General features: G+C 36.8%; 1 protein-coding gene across 1 annotated transcript in view; it reads left to right on the top strand.

Annotated features, from left to right (window-relative positions):
* Positions 1 to 21,745, top strand: part of LOC105937282 (phospholipid-transporting ATPase ABCA1) — a 259,683-nt gene that overhangs the window by 18,769 nt on the left and 219,169 nt on the right. The window contains exons 7-8 of the mRNA XM_036146479.1: positions 6,087 to 6,167; positions 6,284 to 6,479. Coding sequence (XP_036002372.1) covers positions 6,087 to 6,167; positions 6,284 to 6,479 — 277 coding nt within the window. The remainder of the gene's footprint in view (positions 1 to 6,086; positions 6,168 to 6,283; positions 6,480 to 21,745) is intronic.

The following is a 21,745-nucleotide window of genomic DNA, read 5'->3' as shown; positions in this document are numbered from 1 at the left end:
AACTTCACTCAACAGATTGAGATTTGTGCAAAATGACTTTAACACTGTACAGTAGCCTTCTTTGGGTTGGTCAATTACGTGAATTCAAAATAAAATGCAGAGAGGTTTGTGGTTGTATTTGTGACACAATGTGGAAAAGGCTCAGGAGATATTTTTTTTTTTTTCCAAGGCATCATATATCATTCTGGTTCTCGCATTAAAACAAAAGCTTGCAAATAGTGGAGTTTACAACCAGAAAGCAATTCTGATTTGAGAAGTTACTGACTTAATGTACCCCTTAATTGGACTCCTCGTCCACCCATCATTAACGGGTGATTTAGGGCTGTCTTGCTCAAAATTAGGAGACTCCAGTGAATTACATCCTCTTAATTTCCTTCTCTAGTTAACAATGAATCTCAATAGCCTCTCTATTTAAAAAGAAGTTTAGGCTATTGTTTGAACAGTGTTTACAAAGGGGTTTAATTTTGGTTTCCCCCTACAATTTGTGCTCATGAATGTCCTTTAGGCATTATCCGGACATGAAATCTTCATGCAGCAAACTTTCCTCACCCTTGTTCTACATTCATCTCTTTGCTTCAGGAGTCAAACCACCAAAGACAAAGCGAGCGCTCTTAATAAAGGCTACCATCGACACTTGATGCATGAAAGTGACAGTGGTCGAAAGGGCGTGCCATTTATTTTCCCTGATCACATTCATAGTGTGGGCTCTCAGAATGTCACAAGAACACCAAGTAGTAAGAGTGCAATTCTAATACAATGGTCTTTGAAAAATACTGAAACTTAAGTTATAATTGTAACATTAAGGTGACCAGAAACAAACTAGTACCTCCCATATATACCAATGTATCCTAATAAAGATGCCACCTAGCCTTTAAAATCATATTTTACTGCAGTAGAATAATCTTATGATGAAAACGTACTGGGTATGGTAGCAACAAAGACTCTCATTCAGCAGTGATTGCCATATTTCATGTTGTTTCAAGCAGTTTAATCAGTTATCATTTTTGCATGAATGCCATCCTTGGCATGCACTGATTTCTGCATCATTAAAAGAAGCAAAACTCCCGATTTTGCTGTTTTCACTAATATGTTATACATTAGAAGAGGAATCTATAATCAGTGCATAATGATTCAGGCCAGGTTTTCCACCTGTCTTAATAATGCAATCTGGACACCCGGTAATAATGATGCTCCTATTTCATCAGTGTTGTCCAATCTACTGAATAATAATTCTTTAAAGAACACCAGAGAACAGCTTTGAAGGCTTTTGTTAGGGCAAACGATGGTTTCGGTGTTGGTTTCAATGTAAGCGGTTAAAGTAGTACATCAGTAAAGATGACGGACAAGTGCTTTATCCAACTATACCTGTCCAGGATGTACCTCCCTCTTTTTAGCAAGCCTTATTATCTAGCTAAACCCGTTACACTACCTGGGCATAGCTGTAAGCAACAGAAAACATGGACGAGAGCCAGCTGATAACTGTTTTTTGTAGTATAAGTTATCTAAAAAATCATTGTGCTACCTTCTGACGCAGTGGTCCCCTGGACAAAAAGCCTTAATGCCACATACTAAAGAAAACACAAAAAAAACAGCTTCTTGTTTTAATTATTGCCTTAACTGTAAATTTGAGCATGTTTAAGCGGTTAGCTATTTTCATGTTGCTCTCATGTTGATCTTTGAGGATCAAAACCCATCCGTAATACTTGAGTTCCGTGTTGCCTGTGTGTACCCATTTTAATCTGGGCCAAACAGAAATTGACCTTTTTGTCACGTGTGTTCATACTTTTCTTCGCTCGTTACGGTGCTCAAATACTGCTAATCAATAACTGAAAGTACATATTTTAGGTAGATTCATATCAACCAGATGCTGTGAAAAAACACATTATAACCCAAAACACTCATAGGTTAATGCTGTTGTAGCAATAAATTATTGTTTATCACCTTACCAAGCCATTTATGTTGAATGGTATTACCCTCTATGCACCTTGGGACTGAATTCAAATTTACAAATAAAAGTTAATAAAATATTCTGCTTTGAAATGGGATTATCCTTTAAGCAGCCAATAGGTGATTGGTTTTCAAAAGTTCATTGTATGTACAAAAAAAATCTAATTCAGTATGTTAATCTAATTTGCAATTATATAAAGCATGATGCATTGGTTTACCTATAACTACCCGTTGTAATAGTGGAGAGAAATATTAAGCAGTTGTTGCTATTTTAATGCTTGCTAAGGACAATCAAATCGCCTGACATGGACTTTAGAGCAAGTTTTTTTGTGCCAAAGAAAATATTCTTTAATCAAGAAAACACATCTGAGAGCTTATTTGCCTGCAGATGAGTGCGCCCCTGAAATTTTTTGTTAAAAATTTTAGATAGAGCTACGCCTTCGCCCTCCACTTTTATGACAGAGAACTGTAAGATTTTGAACCCCTGCTGTGAAAGATGGAAAAAAAACAAGGGGGGAGGGTGAAGTGGGGGAAGAGATGAAAAGGGATTCGGCATCAGAGCGTGTTTTTTTCTTTTTTCCCCCACTTCACATTGCTACCACTTCATTGTATTTTTGGGGAAATTCATGACACAGACTAACAGAAGATAGAAATATTTGTGAAGTGGAAGGAAATTGGTGCACAATTATGTAAATTGCACAATTAATTCAATTCAATTCAATTTTATTTATATAGCGCCAAATCATGAAACATGTCATCTCAAGGCACTTTACAAAGTCAAGTTCAATCATATTATACAGATTGGGTCAGATTATACAGATTGGTCAAAAATTTCCTATATAAGGAAACCAGTTGATTGCATCAAAGTCCCGACAAGCAGCATTCACTCCTGGGGAACCGTAGAGCCACAGGAAGAGTCATCTGCATTGTACATGGCTTTGCTGCAATCCCTCATACTGAGCAAGCATGAAGCGACAGTGGGAAGAAAAACCACCCATTAACGGGAAAAAAAACCTCCGGCAGAACCGGGCTCAGTATGAACGGTCATCTGCCTCGACCGACTGGGGTTACAGAAGACAGAACAGAGACACAACAAGAGAAACAAAAAAGCACAGAAGCACACATTGATCTAGTAATCTGTTCTACATTAGATGGTAGTAGCAGGTGAGCCGTCTTCTCTGGATGATGTCACAGTTAACAGAACGCCAGACCAGGTGTACCTACTATGAAGAGAAAAGAGAGAGAACAGAAAGTTAAAGCAGAAATGACAACACATAATGCATAATTGAAGAACAGTAGAACTCAATATAGTGAGAAAATTAGATCCTGATATACTCCAGTAACCTAAGCCTATAGCAGTAAAACTATAAAGGTAGCTGAGAGTAACATGAGTCACTAGTTATAATTTTTGTCAAAAAGAAAAGTTTTAAGCCTAGTCTTAAAAGTAGACAGGGTGTCTGCCTCACGGACCAAAACTGGGAGTTGGTTCCACAGGAGAGGAGCCTGATAGCTAAAGGATCTGCCTCCCATTCTACTTTTAGAGACTCTAGGAACCACCAGCAGACCTGCAGTCTGAGAGCGAAGTGCTCTGTTAGGAACATACGGGGTAATCAGAGCTCTGATATATGATGGAGCTTGATTATTAAGGGCTTTATACGTTAGAAGAAGAATTTTAAATTCTATTCTTGATTTAACAGGAAGCCAATGAAGGGAAGCTAAAATTGGAGAAATATGATCCCTCTTGTTGATTTTCATCAGAACTCTTGCTGCAGCATTTTGGATCAGCTGAAGGCTTTGAACTGCATTTTGTGGACTTCCTGATAGTAAAGAATTACAATAGTCCAGCCTTGAAGTAACAAATGCATGGACCAGTTTTTCAGCATCACTCCTGGACAGAATGTTTCTAATTTTGGCGATATTCCGGAGGTGAAAAAAGGAAACTCTGGAAACCTGTTTAATATGGGATTTAAATGACATGTCTTGGTCAAAAATAACACCAAGATTTTTTACTTTATTACCAGAGGCCAGGTTAATGCCACCCAGACTAAGTGATTGGTTAAGAAGTTTATTTTTTGAGGACTCTGGCCCAAAGATTAAAACTTCGGTCTTGTCAGAATTTAGATGCAGGAAATTTAAAGTCATCCAGCTTTTGATGTCATCAAGACATGACTGCAGTCGAAGTAATTGATTGGATTCATCAGGATTTATGGATAAATATAGCTGAGTATCATCAGCATAACAGTGGAAATTAATCCCATGCTGTCTGATAATTTTGCCTATCGGAAGCATATATATAGTAAAGAGAATTGGTCCAAGGACTGAACCCTGTGGTACTCCACAGGTGACCCTAGAGTTTGAGGAAGATTTATTATTAACATGAACAAATTGGAATCTGTCTGACAGATAAGATTTAAACCAGCCTAATGCTTTCCCCTTAATCCCTACAGTATGTTCAAGTCTTTGTAGGAGAATATTGTGATCAACTGTATCAAACGCAGCACTGAGATCTAACAGGACAAGTCCTGTTAGATATATATATGTAATTACAATTACATATATATATATATATATATATATATATATATATATATATATATATATATATATATATATATATATATATATATATATATACAAATATAAATCTGTGTTGTGTTTTCACTGTTCACTGTAAATACAACAGTACAGTGCAACAATTTATTTGGGGTTTGTTTCTACTAGCTTTGCACATCTAGATGCCACAATTTTACTCATTCCTCTTTGCAAAATGGCTCAAACTCAGCACAGTTGGAAAGAGTGACTTCAAATATTAAGTCTTACCAGATATTCTCAATAGGATTTAAATGTGGACTTTAACTAGGACATTCCAATGACCATCTAAATCACTCCATTTGAGTCCTGGCTACATGTTCAGGCCTGCTGTCCTGCTGAAAGTTGAACGTCTGCCCCACTCTCAAGTTTGCAGCCTCCATTGAGTTTCTCTTCAGCTCTGGTCAGCTACCCTTTCCCTGATGAAAACACACCTCTCCACAGCATGGTTCTGCCACTTCCCCTTTTCATGATGGGGAAGGTGTATTCCTGGTGTTAGGTTTCTGCCACACACTTTTCCAGAAGCCCAGGTGTCCACACCAAATAGATACCCTGTTGCAGATTTGCCTGCCTGTCCTGTGGATCTCTGCAGCTCTCCTTGCCCGACCTGTCCGCTTACATGGGCAGCCGTGTTTTGGTACGTTTTCAGAAGCGGCATGTTTTTCTTTTTCTTTTTTTTTATTCTCAAGTGATAACCTGCAAACTCATTGAGAGATTCATTGTTTCTAACCTAACTGGCATTTAAACTTTTCCACAACTTTCTCCATGAGCTATCTGCTGTGTTCCTTGGTCTTCCTGACGCTGTTTCTCTCACGTTCTCTAATGTTCTCTAACAAATCTATATAAATTCACATGTTCTGTGAAAGTCTGACAGAGGGATTAAAGTAATTAAAATGAAAAATCCATGTTGGTTCCCCTTCGACAAGTGGAATTCATTTTAAGAAAAATTCATTTTACTTATTTAACTCGAGTTGTATGTTTTAGTTTTCCGTATTGCTACATCGTTTGTAACCTTTTTTTGTTTTGTAAAAACAGGTCGCTCTTGCATTGAGATCTTTGATTTCAAAGAGACAACCTGTATAAATGAAGGTTAACTAAACATTAAAAAAATATATACAAACCAGTCCACCCCAATGTACTAATTAGGTATTTTTTTGAAGATAATTTGCATTGAACTTTATTTAGGAATATTAGTGTAAAGGCTGCTGAAGGCAAATGTAGGATACTGTTTTTTTTTTTGCATATGTTTATCTTACTACCTTACTATTTACTACTTTTTGAACATTTTGAAAGCAATGCACCTTTTACTTTCCACACAATTATCCCCCACTTTGGAATAGTTTGTCACAACACATCCCAATAAAACACATTAAATGTTTGTGGTTGTGACATGAAAAATGGTAAACAGGTACAAGAGACCTGTACTTTGTTCCAGGCATTGTAGAATTTGTGACTTGACTTGTTGAATATAATCTGTTGATCATTTTACAGTACCTTTTTTTCCCCTCTGTGGTTCATTTCTGATCAAACTGTTTCAATTATCCCTTAAGCTCCCTTCAGCTCTGAACTCAATCGACACAGAGGCACTAATGAGGAAAACCACTGCAGACGCGCTACCACTGATCGAGAGTGTAAGCGAGAATAACGTTCACACTTGTGCACAATCTAAATGAATCCCAGATTATACGAATGAAAAGTAAAAAATATATACATATTTTTTTGTTCTTGTTAACATCTAATAACACAGGTGGTCAGGCTGCAGAACTCGGTGAACTTTAAGGCAGCGGAGTCCCTGAATTTTATAGAGGACATGTTTGGAAGTGTTAACATGCTGCTGTGTGGGAAGCAGCCTAACTACAACTCCACCAGCATGACCTTCAGTTTCCCTTCACCTGCACAGATGGCTAACAATATGTCAACTTCCAGCATGGACAACAGTTCCGGTAGGTGCCATAGGGATGTCATTTCTTCGTGACATGCGGTCACACAGATCCTGTTTTACAGCTGTAGATCTGCACTACATGTAATAATAGCATCCAGCAAAAAGGAAGGAAAAACTGATGATGCTTAATGTGGGATGTCACAACGACTGATTTGTGGTAATTTTACTGCCACACATTGCTTTTAATTGTGCAGCATTCTCAAAATGGGAAATTGCTGGGAATTACACAGGATTATCACGGGTGGCAGAACATCCCTGAGCGCTTATAAAGCTTCTGTTTTATCTTTTTTTTTTTTTTGAAAGAAAAGCCGAGGCTGTTTTTGTTGAAAATTGGGAAAATGCTGGGAATTTAATCATGCCGCACGCCAGAAACGGACAATTTCTCAGGTCGAGGGAGCTGTTGAGGAGACAAACACTCAAAGTAAAGTAATTATATTTCAGCAATTACGCAGTTCAGACAGATTGGAGGAAACCTCTTGCATTTCCTGTTAGGTTTCCTGTCCCACCGTGCTGGTTGGGAAGGGAAGATGAATTAGCAGCGCATGGTTTCACGGTGCTCCCAGCTGTGCAGGTTGCACAGGATGCGGCCACTTATGCGCATCCAGAAGCGGGCACCTGTGACACAGTTGGCACCTTCGCTGGAGCTCGGAAACGGGGCTTGATTGGGAATACATCCTTGCAGATTGCGTCGGTGGCTGGAATGTGCTGCAGCCAATCAAATCAGCTCTTTTCATGCCATTTCAAAAGCCGTTTGCTCCCCAAATTGACATAAAATTGTTCCGTTAATGCAAAGAAATTTCCATATCAGATTCTCCCAATTGGAAGCGGATGTTGTCTCGGTTGGCCAGAAGCACATGATGCAGATATACAGCATGCTAAAATTAAACATATGGCTTTCAAAACTTCCCACAAAGGACAGATGGTTCACAAAAAAGTCTTAATGAAGATTCAGGTTTGAATTAGCATTTTATGGAATTTAGAAATAACATGCGACCCCAGCAGCCATATTCTTCAACTAATTGCTAATTAAAGTGCTTTGTCTAACCATTATCTGGATTACTGTGAAGATGGTTAAGCTAGACTTCCAGTTGGACCTTTTTGATGCATTTATTTATTTAAAGAGGTCTGTTGTCTGGTATGGGCAGTAACTTTCTTATTTGCAGAAGAAAGCATTCAGTGTCTTCCCACAGCAATGCCTGTTTCAAAGCAGATTTATAGACGACACAGGGCAAGTATACTGTATTTGTAAAATGTGTTTTAGTAACAAGACAATTCAAAGTGCTGTACATGAACAGAACATAAGAAAAGAAAACATGCATAGGAAAGTACATTGCAGTGGAATTGTATCACCATGTTAAGATACGTTGGACTACAGAATCTAATTAAGTTTGAGTTTTAACATTAACATTAAAAGACAACTGTAAACAAATAGTTTTGTAACCTTGATTTAAAGAAACCCAGGACTTATAGCACTTTAAACATTTGCAGTCTAAAATATTTCACAGTAGCTCAAGAAAACATGATTTAAGAAGCATTGCCACCACTTTTACATGGCAGAGTTATTTAACTACAGTCACCTACACTGAAGGCCGGACTGTGCAGCAGAATTTTCTTCTTATCAAAAAATAGCTAGGAGTGGATTTCCTTTTCTGCCAGCTGTGCTGTTATAGTTAATAAAATAGAAACATGAACGAGTATCAGTTACCAATGTACAATTTAATGAAATTAGGTTTTTATAAAGTGAGGCAAAAAACAAAACAAAAAAATAAACAATTTTTCAGTAGTCAGTATTCAGACAAAGAAATCCACTGATGTGAGAGGCAATTGAAACGAGTGACAGTAAACAGGAATATTAGTTTTAGTGATATCAAAGCACCTTTGACACAAAATAAGACTTTCAGGGTGATTTGTTGGCTTTTGTCAACCCTATGCTGGAGGATTAACTTACGATGCATTCAATTTCCTACATGTCATTCTGAAACATTTTCATGCCAGATGATAAACTTCTCCTCCTAGAAATACAAACATCATAGAGAAAGGAGCTAATGATCAGACGTGAGTCCTCTTTCTCTAAAGGATTCAAGCAAATTTCTTTGAGCCAAAACATGACTGACCAACCACAAGCGATTTGGTTGGTCAGTGCCCAGGATGAATCCTGTGAAGAAGACAATCGTCTTCAGAAGTCAGAACAGAATAGAAATTTCCCTTGTGGTCCCTGGGGAAATGTAGGTGTACCAACAACTGGAAACGTGTAGATTCACACAAAGGGAATAAATATATATCAAGCAAATATCTTTGAGCACTTTGTTTGAATCTGCATGGTTTTCTATTTCAACTTACAACATACAAAATTAATACAGTACAGGTAACAAAAATAGCATTTTCGGATTCAAAGAAATGTGGAACTGAGTAAGGTAATTAAAGGAAATTACAAAACATGCATGTATATTTTCCCATAAAAAGCAACAGACTAAAATAAAGGAGAAAAACTGCAAATGACATGGATGCAAACACTTATGTGGGTCTTATAAAGTCTTGCAGCTGCTGGCAGGACAGTTTTGCACTAACACCCTTCTGTGCAACTACTGTAGAATGCAACAGTCACAGTTCTGCAGCAGCTTCATGGATGGGGTGGGAGACATTGTTCAAGAGTATTGTCATTGTTGCTAGGGTTTTACTGTCTCCCACCACCTGCAATGGGAAAGCATGTGAATTGTGAGTATGGCAGCACCATGTTACTTAGGCATCTTCCTGCAGGAGGGACTGGTGCACTTTTCAAATTAGATTGCATAACGAGTAAAGAGTATTAGGTTAAAGTATTGAAATAACACATTGAAACATCTACCAGCAAACCTGGACACAATTGGGTCTCCCATGTTGACAGTTATTATAAACATACCTCCAAATTCAAATGTCAGTATTTTGGTGTCAGGGCAGAGAAATATCTACAATTCTTGTAGATATTTCTCTTGCATATTGATAAATTGGTGCAGTGACTGAATCTGTCAGTACAGACCAGTTAGGATTTCCTCCGCTTAGCTGCATGCCCAGTTGCAGGTTGAAGTTACTGAAGATAGATTTATTCCAAGTAGTCACACAGAAAACTGGTTCATTAACACAAGTTAGAAGAATAGGGAACGGTTCCTGTAACAGGAGCACAAGTGTTCATGTCCTGCTGATTTAATTAGAAAAAGCAGAAACATGTAATCTACAAGCGTATGTGCATATCCTTTGATCTAACCCAGGGCTCTCATTGCAATAAAACTAGCTTTTGATGTCTGAATTATTAGTCTAAAGTTATGAGGTCACCATCAAGGTAAAATGGCATCATTAGGCATGCATGTAAAGGCGTCCAAGGATTTTTTTGTATTTTACATGTCTGTGTTGTCATTTTTTAATGACAAAAGGAAAGAAAAGAGCAAATATGGTTCGTACCTAGTCCTTCATAATAATTTAATAAAGTGCTTAAAGAGCAGTTTAACATATCTGCTTCTTTAGGAGATTATGAGTCCAATTATATTCCATACAAGATCCTTGTGTGCAGAATACTGACTGCAAGACCAAAAAAAAAAAACAAAAAAAACTCCACACTTCAGGTTTACTAACTGGAAAGTGTGCATACCTCCATTTCACTGTTTCAGTTTTTTCCTCCTAAAATTGCTTTATATTTAAACAATATCTCTATTTAAACAACACATGGTTGATTTTGGCAATGTGGTGCTGAAATATTGATTTGTTTTAAATATTTTCAGAGAAAATGGGTAAAATTTGGACAGTTTGTTTCCAATTTGTAGTTCATTTTAGAAATACTTCCTTAGTTTCACTCTGGACTTCCTGATCTTGAAAAAGCCTAATTGGTCAAACAATCAAAAATTAATGCATTTTTCTAGAAATCATGTCAGAATTCTGAGAGGCTTTAAAATATTCAGACTATACTGTAGTTTACCAATTCGAATTTATGAAGCCATAATGAAGACTATATGGAAGCACTGTTCAGTATTTGCCTTCAAAATTTGTCAGGTTTGCAAAAATCCTATTGCATTGATAGATCATTTTGACTTGCAGAACAAATCAAAGAGAAATACATTCTACATACTTATAGCTCCCTTTTTTGCAGTGCATAATAATTAAGAGAAAGTATTGGTACTTCTGGCAGTGCGTGCAGGTGCCAGGTCCTAGTCTAAAGTACACTCAGCATCTCTATAAAGCTTGTCAACACAGGGAAACATGAAGTGCTCTAAGATTACCAGTTGGCTGAGCCTTTGACTTGATGAAACACAGCGAACCTCCACCAGCAGATAGCCTGTCTTGCCAAATCACCCCTGACAGTGGAAACATCACACTGGGCTCAAATCAGTTTTGGTTCTGTGCCTTTCCACTCTTCCTCCAGACTTTGGGGACATAATTTACTAATGAAATGCTACATTTACTCTAATAAAAATACAGAACTTTGAACAACATTTGTCCTGGCCTTTTTTTTATTTCCCCAAGAAAGATGCATTCAACATTGTCTCTGGTTCAGAAGTGGGTTAAACTGAGGGAATCTTACATTCATGGCACATTACTTGGATGCACACGTTTTGTGATTCTAGCCATGGGCTTTTTCGTGAAAGGGCTTTGCTTCACATTTCTTGCAAGACTGCGGTCACCTGTGTTTGCTTCAGCAAAGTTCTCCACCCCACTTTTTTCTTTCCACTTAACTATCCAATAATAATTCTGGATACAGCACTATATGATGACCCAGCTTCATTAGAAATGTCCTTTTGTGGTTTACCCTCATTTTGGGCTGTTAGGTCAGAATTATTTTCCATTAATGTGTAAGCCATAACATGACAACAACATGACATTTCTGTATCAATCGCAGTAACCTTGGACTTATGGAAAATAGTTTTCTGACAAAATGAATTTTTGAGTGAGTTTTTGTTAGCTGGAACCCATAATCAAACCAAAATGAACAGAAACAAACACTTGAAATATATTACTCTGTGTGAAATGGATAATATATCACCTTCACTTTTTAAATAGCATTACTGAAGTAAAACCTTATGTATAAATTCCAACAGAGTAAGGAAATATTTCTTCGAAAATTTTATAAGGTTGAAACACTTGTCAATGTATTCACCTTATACTTTTAATGCAAAAAAAAATATGTTGTGTACATTAAACCACATCTCCAGGTTATGGTGTGATGCCTTTTGGGGCAGCTTAGAGAAAAACTGAATGAGTTTGTTCCATAAAAGCTCTGAGCATTAGATCTGCGGTGAAACATCTTGTAGCCCCGTGCTCATTAGAGACCCCATAGTCCTGTATCATTAAATGCTTGCTCTTTGGAGAAAACTGCACAAAATTAGATTTTAATAAGAAGCTGCTATTCCCTGGGAATAAAGTTACTCTGTGGAGTGAAACTGCACGCTCATGCCAGTGCAAATTAGCAAAGACACCGTACCCTCCTTACATAATAAGCAGTAACATCTCAGTTAGCATGCTAATGGCTTTTTCAGATCTGCTGTTGCATTTCATTGTGTTGGTCTATGTAAATGGGTCTGGGATATGCAGTATGTCTGCATAATGGCCAATTATGCCTCTTGTGTAAGTCTAAAAGTACACTCTGAGGACCAGTGAAACAGAGGGCAGCACTTGGGTTTTGGCTAATGAATCAGCAGAATCTGCTTTTCAGTTAACTGTGGACAATGACCTTTGCATTTTGCATTGCTTACATACAGTAAGAGAAATTGACCTGTATTTCATTGAGATATTTTGTCGCTATTATACTTGTTGTTTTACTGTTATACTATAAAGTAGGCCCACTCCAGAATGTGAAAAACAACCCATTTCAAAGAATACGGAATATTTACTGAATGAGCAAATAAATAAATAGATCAAATCTAATTTGAAAAATTCTAAAAAATAATAATAATAACATTGATGTATGTCTACATTTGTTTTGTTTTTTAAAATCACCACACATCTGATATATAAAGCTGCTGAAGTGATTTTAAACTTTAAGTGCTGGCCACATTTATTGGCACCACTGGTAAAGATGTGCAACAAGGCTTTAAATTAATGGTTTTCTTTTTTATAGTGGTAGCAAATTTTCAAACTGAAAATATTTAGAGAAAAGTCAAACCTTTGAGCTGAGTACATTTATTCAGTTGGGAATATTATTTCAAAGAGATTGCCGGCATGACGCAGATTGGCATTTCTAATAGTGAATTTATTTCAATCTTTGCTTTTTAAAGATGATTAGCTTTTTTAAACTAACACAATCCCATCAATTCCTAAACATTACATGACGGAGAAACAAGGAAACATGCCATTCCAGTAAGGCTGACCTGTGTTGATCTTCGTAAATCAGGAAATGGCAATTGAAATATAAGCCCTTATTTACAGAGCAGTCCCAAGAAATAGAAACATTAGTGAGTTGATCTGCTTTTACTTTAAATTTTAAAATCACATAAAGATAACCAGAGTAAAAACCAAATGCAATTTTCAAATGGTCCTGTCTGAAGGTAGTTAAGACAAACAAACTTGTATAACAATATTGCTTTACTTTGTTTACTATTTTTGTGGTTTAGCAAAGATGGAAGTATTTTTTCTTTTGTGTGTTTTTTTTTTCATGTGTTTCATGTTTATTCTCTCATTATTTCAGTGCATTATAGCCCTCTTGGTAAACTGCTTGCAGGGTTCAGCACCTCAGCTGGGCACACAAGTTCATATAGGTTTGGAATCTGTAACCATAAATGACACAGATGCACACATTTCTGTACATGCATGGAAAAGTATACCCCATCAAATGTGTTCTTTTAACACCATGAGCGAAGAGTCCAACAGCAGCCGTTATTTATATAAAAGTCAACTTTATATTGACTTCCTTTACCCAGTCTTTAAAATGCTATTCTATTTTCTTTCTTTATACAGTTGCCTTTGTTACCCTTTTAGTTACTTTTGACATTTTTCTGAAACCATTTGTTAAAATCTAAACTCCATAATACCTTACAACAGCAAAATGTTGAATGATGATATTGCACCACAGCATAATGGTGCATACCAGATGTCCTTTTTTAAATTGTCCCAAAACTAACAAGCAACAGAAATTGTAGTTATGCTTACAATTGTTTGAATCTTACTCCATCACTTTTTTTTTTTTTTATATTTTTAAATATTTTTTAACACTTCCTTTGTTCTCAGTAATGAGACAAGAAAGGGGGCAGAAAGAGAAGAAGGAATGCATGCATTAAATATCCTGAGTTTTGATGTAAAACTTTAGTTGGTTGCAAAAAAGAAGAAGAAATGATATAGATTCCCTGGACAGGTTCTTGGTTGTTGAAACATTTTGTCTCTTCTCTGAGAGGCTTCTTCTGTCTGTGGAGTTGTAGGTAAACTCAGCCTTATAATCAGTGCCTTTGCATAGTGATTCAACAAGTTGCAAAATGATCCACCAGGACATCTATATGTTTGCATTGCGGATGAGTAGCCTCTGGCCAAAAAATGCTGTATGTCGTATTGGCGTAGATAAGATAATAAAAACAGGTTTTAAAGGAAGAAGAGTTACGCCTGAAAACATTATTACACCAAGGAAGAAGAAAAAAAACAGCCATAGAATTAAGACATCAACAATTACTGTTACTAAGCCCCTTCTAATAAGTCTACACACACACACACACACACACACACACACACACACATATATATATATATATATATATATGCACCCTAGCATTTCCATGTGCTTACGTTTGCTGAGCTGTTGTATATCATTGACACACTTGAACATTAACATGATACCGTAGTTAAGTATACACCAAGTATGCATACTTACCTATGTAAAATACATTGTTAAAAAGCCAATAGTAAATAGTAATAGTAAAACTCATATAATTCACCAAAGCAAACCAGTTGCTAATTTACATGTAAATTTACTCAACTTTGGCCATTGTGAATGGGGGTGGAGGGTTATGAGAATAAAGTTATAATATTACGAGAATAAGGCCATAGAATGACGAGAGTTATGTGGCATTTTCATAAGAATTCTTACAAAACATTGCATCTTTGCTCATGTGTTAAAATCAAGAGGTTCATCTCATAAAGTTATACTTTGATACCGGCTTCACAAATGAAAGAATATAAAATCATTTTGGCACATCAGCATCAAACAATTTTGCGACCCCCAAGAGGTGTCTTGCGACCCCCCAGGGGGTCCCGACCCCCGGTATGGAAACCCCTGAATTAAACTGTTGATTTAATGAAACCACAGATGAAAGTAGAGTTTGAATATCAAAGTCTCAGAGAAAGATGGTGTGGAGAGGCACAGAATTCAAGTGGCTTCGGGGCTAGTCTGAAGTTTCAACATCTTGTGAAGATTGGGGATAGCCAAGGCCAAACTCAGCACAACTTTCTCCCAGCTCTACTGTGAAACTTCATACCACTTCATGCTTCTCTCTGTTGATGAACTTTGTGGTGATGCTGATTTCATTTGACAGCTGCCCACACAGCTAAATGTACCAGTACCTGCTTTTAAGACCCTGGTATCACTGTGCTCGATTGGTCAGCAGACTGGGCTGACTTAAACTGCATGGAGGATGAATGGATGTGGTCTATAGATCCAAAACGCGTCTCATCCTTCCCTTGACATGTTTCGTTTTCACAAATTGTCAAATTAAACAACTTTCTCAGTGATATTCTGATTTATTATAATCATAAGATTCATACTGATTTCTGCTAAATATTGGCAACGAGAAGCCCTCTCTGATATGAGTGAATATCAAAGAAGACGTCCACCTGCCTCTTACAAGGGAGTGATATGATGAACTTTCTTTCAAGCTTGTTTGACATTCAATTGAACTGCTGAGAGACAACGCTTGACGTTTTATTTTGGAAAGAATTAGGTCCCGCTTCATTGGTACATGACGTATTGGCTTGATTGGAATTGTCTTGGTGACTGACCAAAGCCCAGTACTGCTGCGGTGGGACTTCATGTTTAGATTTACGGGTTGGGATTACGAGCAAGGTATCTAATTATTCCGATCAAGGTTAGTGCGAGGGTCATGGTTAGGCACAACTGGAGTTACTGAAATAAATGAAACCCAATACAATGTCTTAATATGGTTAGAAAAACAAAGTGTGTGTGTGTGTGTGTGTGTCTGACAGCACTGTTTCACAGAGGTGCTGAATTGAGTCCCTCTCCAGGGTACAACTCAAATTGATTAAATTTGTCAGGTAAGTTGAGGGGCTGGCTTAAGGCTCCAAGCAATTATTTTACTGTCACTAAACCTAGTGCCTAGACCAGCTTGTTGTTTTTTTCCCCTTGTTTCAGCGTCTGTTCTGTAATAAACTCTGCTTCTGTTGTCAAAAAAGAACCACTGAGACTCGGAGAGTGTGTAACCTCTGTAATCTGATGCTCCCTTCAGCACAGAGAATATCCAAAAATGATTTATCTTTCCCAAGACAGAAAAGTGATTCATATTAAGCTTCAAAGCATTTGTCGCTGCCATCTTTATTCCGACTTTATTGTTGGGCAAAGCTGTCTCTTACTTTGATTGTCAGAATAGATTTATACATTCCGGACAAAACAGTACATGTCTGGATGGGAGGGCTTCACGTTAGCCAATTTGTCACCTGTAAATTATAAATTCCTCCTAAACATGTGCAAGGTATAGTGTCTAACAAGATGAAAATCATAAAAAAGGATGTAAAGCACGCTCATCAACACTTACCGAAACAAATCTAGTTGGTTCATGCTATTTTCATTCATTTGCAATCTAGAATTTAGCAATTTTAGTTGTTATGTAAATTTTTATGTATAAACAGGTGACTTTCTTCATGAAATTATTGGAGCCCACCATGGCAGGAACCCCAGAACTTATTTAATACATGTATTGTGTTGCGCTGAGGTTTCGGTGAAGATGCTTTTTCTTGACTCCATGCACTGATACAAAGATTTCTGTACCAGTTTTAACTCTGTACACTATATTATTCAGATTTAAACTTTGTCATATCATTTTTATTTTACACTCTGGTTTGGTCAAATGACACCAGCTTGCCAAAACTCCGGTTACTTGTAGGCTGACCAATTTTGACTATTAACCGTTGTGGGGAAGAAAATCAGGTGTAGGCAAACGATACTGTTTAACATAGTTTGTGTTGAATACACGTCTATAAGTAGTTTACCTCTAGCTTATTTGCTTTCTGAAAGTACTCCAGTAAATACAGTAATATGGAGTAATATGTAGGGCTGCAGTGGGAGGTTGTTCAGACTCATTAAGGTTTGATCACAGTTCATGATCTTTGATATTTTATAAATCAACTGGTCCAAACAGGCTCAGAATTGCAATCCATACAAATCAATCGCAGTTAAAATAAAAAATATGTTTAGATTGTGTAGCTTAATTAAAAATTAAAATAAAATCATGATTATTTTTGTCAATGCCTATTAAGTTTGAAATGATTGATATATTTCACTTTGAGATCATTGGATTGAACATGACATTTTCCTTGTTGGTCCTCTCTTCAAATAACTTACAAATTATTTATTTAAATGTAAGACAACATATAAAATATATAAATAGGCACAGCGAAAAGTAAGATCAACCTATTTAGTCCAAAACCAAGTTGCTGACATTTCAGTAATAAATACAATTCTAATTTGACTTCTTTTTGCATTTACAGTGGCTGTTTTTGACATAAATTTAAAGCTGATGTGTAAGAGTGACAAGAGAGCAAAAAAAAGAAGAAGAAATATTTAAAATGGGAGAAACTATGTGACATGGTTGTATAATGGTAATGCTCAAGCACAAAGATTTTACAAAACATCTTATTGCTGGAATGGCAGGGATACATTCTAATGAATAACTCTACTTTGACTTAAGTGTATTGTGAATTGGGAGAAAAAATTACTTAAATGTGTTTTACAAGCATTTTCTTTGTAACGAAAACACCCATTTTCTCCGATGTGGAGATAACAGGCTTATGCAAACCAAAGACTTTAACCCCACAATACTTGATTAGACAGGCTTTTCATAAAAAAATCTGTTTTTACCCCTGCTTATGGAACCGCTGTTATAAAGTCGAACTTTAACTTCTCCCTAAATGCCCAAGTTTCACATTTGTCCTGTGTAAATGTTATATTATTTACGAAACACAAAGCACATCTGCTTCTGTACCATCAGAAGCGGCGCAGATGGCCAAGATGAGCTACACAGCAGCCTTTTAAACAAAACAACAAGTGCAGACTTTACACAAAGGAAAAGAAAAACGGCAGCTCTCCGGGCTGAAAAAGGAGTAAATAATGAGGAGGAATAAAGCATTTTGCTTTGATTGACCTGAAATTAGTCGACTCAGATATTATTCTTACACTGCCTGACATTCAAGTTGAAGTACACATAGTTGGGCAAAATCTCTATAACTAATTTTGTCTAATTAATACTAAGTGTATTAGAGAACGCTAGATTCTCCCCTAAAAGGTAATACAATATAAAGAGACTTTGACAATATTAGGGTGTGAAGAAAACCTCCGGCTCACGAGACAAGACAATACACAGTACAATCCTTCTTTCTCTTTTGTTATCATGTTTACTCTTGTTTTGAATCTTGTTTTAATTCTACTACATTTGAGGGTTTTTCGCATGAATGACCTGCTTGGGGCTATGCCGTAGGATCTCAATCTGATTTTTTGTCCAGACTTTGACAAGCTGACTAGCCACATTGCAATGTGATGTTCTTATTCTGAAATGCTGTCAGAGGTTACAACAGATATGATGCATACCTCCAAGAAAGAGACATATTTTTTGTCATTCCATGCAGTAATATTCTGAAATGGCTTGGGGATTATTAAGAATTTTGTTTTTAACTTTTTGCAAATGTGAGATGGGCCTTTTATGTATTGTTTGATCAGCAGTCGCCCTGGGACTCTCCAATGGAGGCCCCCTCTACCCAGTGTTTTATTATTATTATTATTAATATTGTTGTTATTGTTATTATTATTATTATTATTATTATTATTATTATTATTATTATTATTATTATTATTATAATTATTATTATTATTATTGTTATTATTATTATTATTATTATTATTAACATTATTATTATTATTGTTGTTGAGTCTTGAACACCCACCTTGAGTGAGGCAAAGAGTGTTCCAGTGCTTTCGATGTTGTTCTGGATGAGTTGCTGATGCGCTTTTGAAGCAACTTTGGTTGGCTGGCCAATACTGGGAAGGTTCACACGTTTTCTCCAAAGCTTTAGAAGTAACTTTCCAACCCTTGCCTGACTAATAGATGACTTTGACTTTGTTTCTCATCTCTTCTTAAGATTTTTTAGACCATGTTTTGCTTTTTGAGATTCTTTTTGTTTTTTATCCTACTCCATTTTGTCAGACTGGTTCATTTATTGGGTTTAGGTTTATTTCAAGCGCGATCACACAAACAAATCACATCCTTACATGTCATATTTTCTTCTTCCATGTTCAAAAACCATAAGTAGAAGGATAAACTTATATATTCCTTTCCCATTACCAACTACTACTGAATTATTTACACCTCAAACAATCTGCAAAGAAAAATCTAGTAATGTTTCAAAATAAAGTTAAACAGGATTTTAGATATTGCAAAACACAACCAACAAAATATATAATTGCAATAGTTTTATATTTTCCAGAGCAATTGCTGTCCAACATTCTACAATAACTGTTTAATGATAGCATGATTACACAGCTCTAGCAGTAAATAGACCTGGATGTGGCTGGCAAAACTGAACCAAATATATGCTTGAAGGCAGTTAATCAATTATATAAACAAGGATCGTTCATAATTTCACAAACAGATATGTTTGGATACCTTTTCTACCTTTAATATATTAACCACTGGGCAAAACCTTCCCCCTACTGTGGTTGGGGGAAGGTTTTCATAGCTAGATAATACAATAAAAAAATTATGTAGTCAAGCAAACTGAGTTTGTTTGAATACATATATTATTTATCTAGCCCTAATCTCTGAGAAACAACATGGATCCTGGTGTTTCCTTCAGAACCATTGACAAGACAATTTCTGCCCATAGATGCAGCGAGAACACAAGTTTGTTTTCTTTATCCTTTGTCACCTACAGTGTAAAACTTTCTTACTGGCACCCTGCAGCTGCATTCAGTCAAACCCTGACATGTCTCACCAGTTGGCTAAGAGGAGTTTTCAAAATGTATTTTCTCAAACATGCTTCCCTCAACTCAATACCAGAAATATAATACAAATCAACTGTTTTCTGCAAAATGTGTCAGACACAATTTGTTTTCAAAGGCTAAATAGGATGCCGGTGTTTTTAATCTTTTTCTTTTTAGTTTTTTAGTGTTTGCAAAAAACACTGGAACCCTATAAATGAAATCTTCCAGAGTGGAGTCACTTTTTTTCTAATCAGACCAAACAATGTGTTAAACACTTGCTGACAGACGTTTGCTGAGCTGAGCGTAATGCACATTGCTCGTTTATAAAGTGTTAGGATTGCAGAAAGTGGCATCACTGCAGCCTGCAAACAGAACAGGTGGCCGGACCCAAGCTAAAGGGAGGCCATTAGCTGTGTGCGCGCCGACCTCCCTGGAGCATGTGGGAAAGATGACCAGCAGGCAGAAGGGCTAACATTTAATTGCACTGAAAATGGCCTCTAAACTCCCTCTGATGGGAGAGATGGCTGCCCTGCTGAAATGAGAGGAGAGTGGTTTGAGGTACTTCAGTCTTGATGGATAAAAAAAAAAAGAAAAGAAAAAAAAAAAGCGAGACGGGGCTGGGGAAGACGACGGCGTGGTGACAGGTGTCGGAACAACAGGGACAGCCTGTTGACCCTATTGAATGGCAGATGACACACCGTATTGATCAGTTGCTTGATAAAGTACCAGACTTCAAGAAAAAAAAAAAAAAAACGTCATTTAGATTCAAAACAAGCAAAATGAAAGTCAAACAACGAGCCTTCTATGTGCTCCAGGTGCTTTTGCTCGCAGCCCAGGACCTCATGTAACTTGCAGCGCTCTCACAATCTGGCAATATTCAAGTTGGCAGAAAAGTTAAATTAATAATGATCTTGCTGCTGCAGAGCATATAGATTTTTTTTTTTTTTTTTTTTTTTTTTACCCAGTTGATAGAAGTTTTTCTCTGTGTAGTCAGGTCTGGACCCTTGACTCGTGTTTACTTCAGCCTGTCGATGATAAAAAAAAATAATATTTTTACAAACACAACCTCTCTTTCTTTTTCCAAAAGCTGCTGTAGTTATCACTGAATCACTTCCAAATCCTGATTGAGCCATTTTATCTACTTCTTACATTTCCATGGAAACTATTGCTAATAAGATAATGGTTAAAACACCAACTGAGTCACACAATTTAATCTACAAAAAGCAAACAAAACTTTAGTCATTCTACACAAAAGATGGACTACAAAAACACCAACCTCGAGAAACGTATTTCCGCTAAAACAGCCAGAACTTTTTTTATATTAACTAACTTTGATTTGTCATTCTGTGTCATAGATCCAAACGATAGCACTTTTTTTTGTCTTCACGTCATATCCTGGTTAATTTAGTAAAGCTAGAGTAGTGAAATGATAATATAACACAATACTTTGACCGAATATATACATACTGAGCGAGTCAAAGCTTTTGTAATTTGTATCCTGTACAACTACTGCTTGTGTGGTCACCTCCATAACCCTGAAAAAAAAAAAAAAAAGTAACCTCGGTGGGGCAAACCTGTTAACTCAGACATTAATCTTTGAGCAAGGAGCAGTGAGCGGTTTGAAAGGAAAGCGCCTAAGTGATTGTGCATTAACCAAGTTAACCGAACCATTGGAACCCCACTTGATGCTAATCTTTTAAACCAGCAATCGTATGCCTCTTCTAACAACGCAGTATGACAATCAGCTAAGCGCTCAAAACCACTTCATTTTGAAACATTGATTTCAAGTCATCAAAGCCCCCCCCCCCCCTTCAAAGTACCTGTAAAAGTTTAGCAAAGTAATCGATGAAAACCAACGACACCGACCACAGTGGATGATTGCAGCTGATTGAAAGACAAACAAGTGTCCTCAATCAAGACGACAGCTTGATTAAAGACATCTGTTCTGAAGCGCACTGATTGGATCGATATTTTCTTCATGTCTCTAGCCATGCTCTTTGCAGCAGTTTGATGTTTTATTGTCTCTTCCTCCCCACTTCTAAAAGTCGAGTGGTAATACTGGGGGGGGGGGATCCTAAAAGATAGCCCCTCTCATGCCCATCTCAGAGTTAAAAACA

This window comes from Fundulus heteroclitus, chromosome 14, assembly GCF_011125445.2.
Source record: "Fundulus heteroclitus isolate FHET01 chromosome 14, MU-UCD_Fhet_4.1, whole genome shotgun sequence".
NCBI lineage: Eukaryota > Metazoa > Chordata > Actinopteri > Cyprinodontiformes > Fundulidae > Fundulus > Fundulus heteroclitus.
This window is presented reverse-complemented; position numbering and strand designations above follow the sequence as displayed.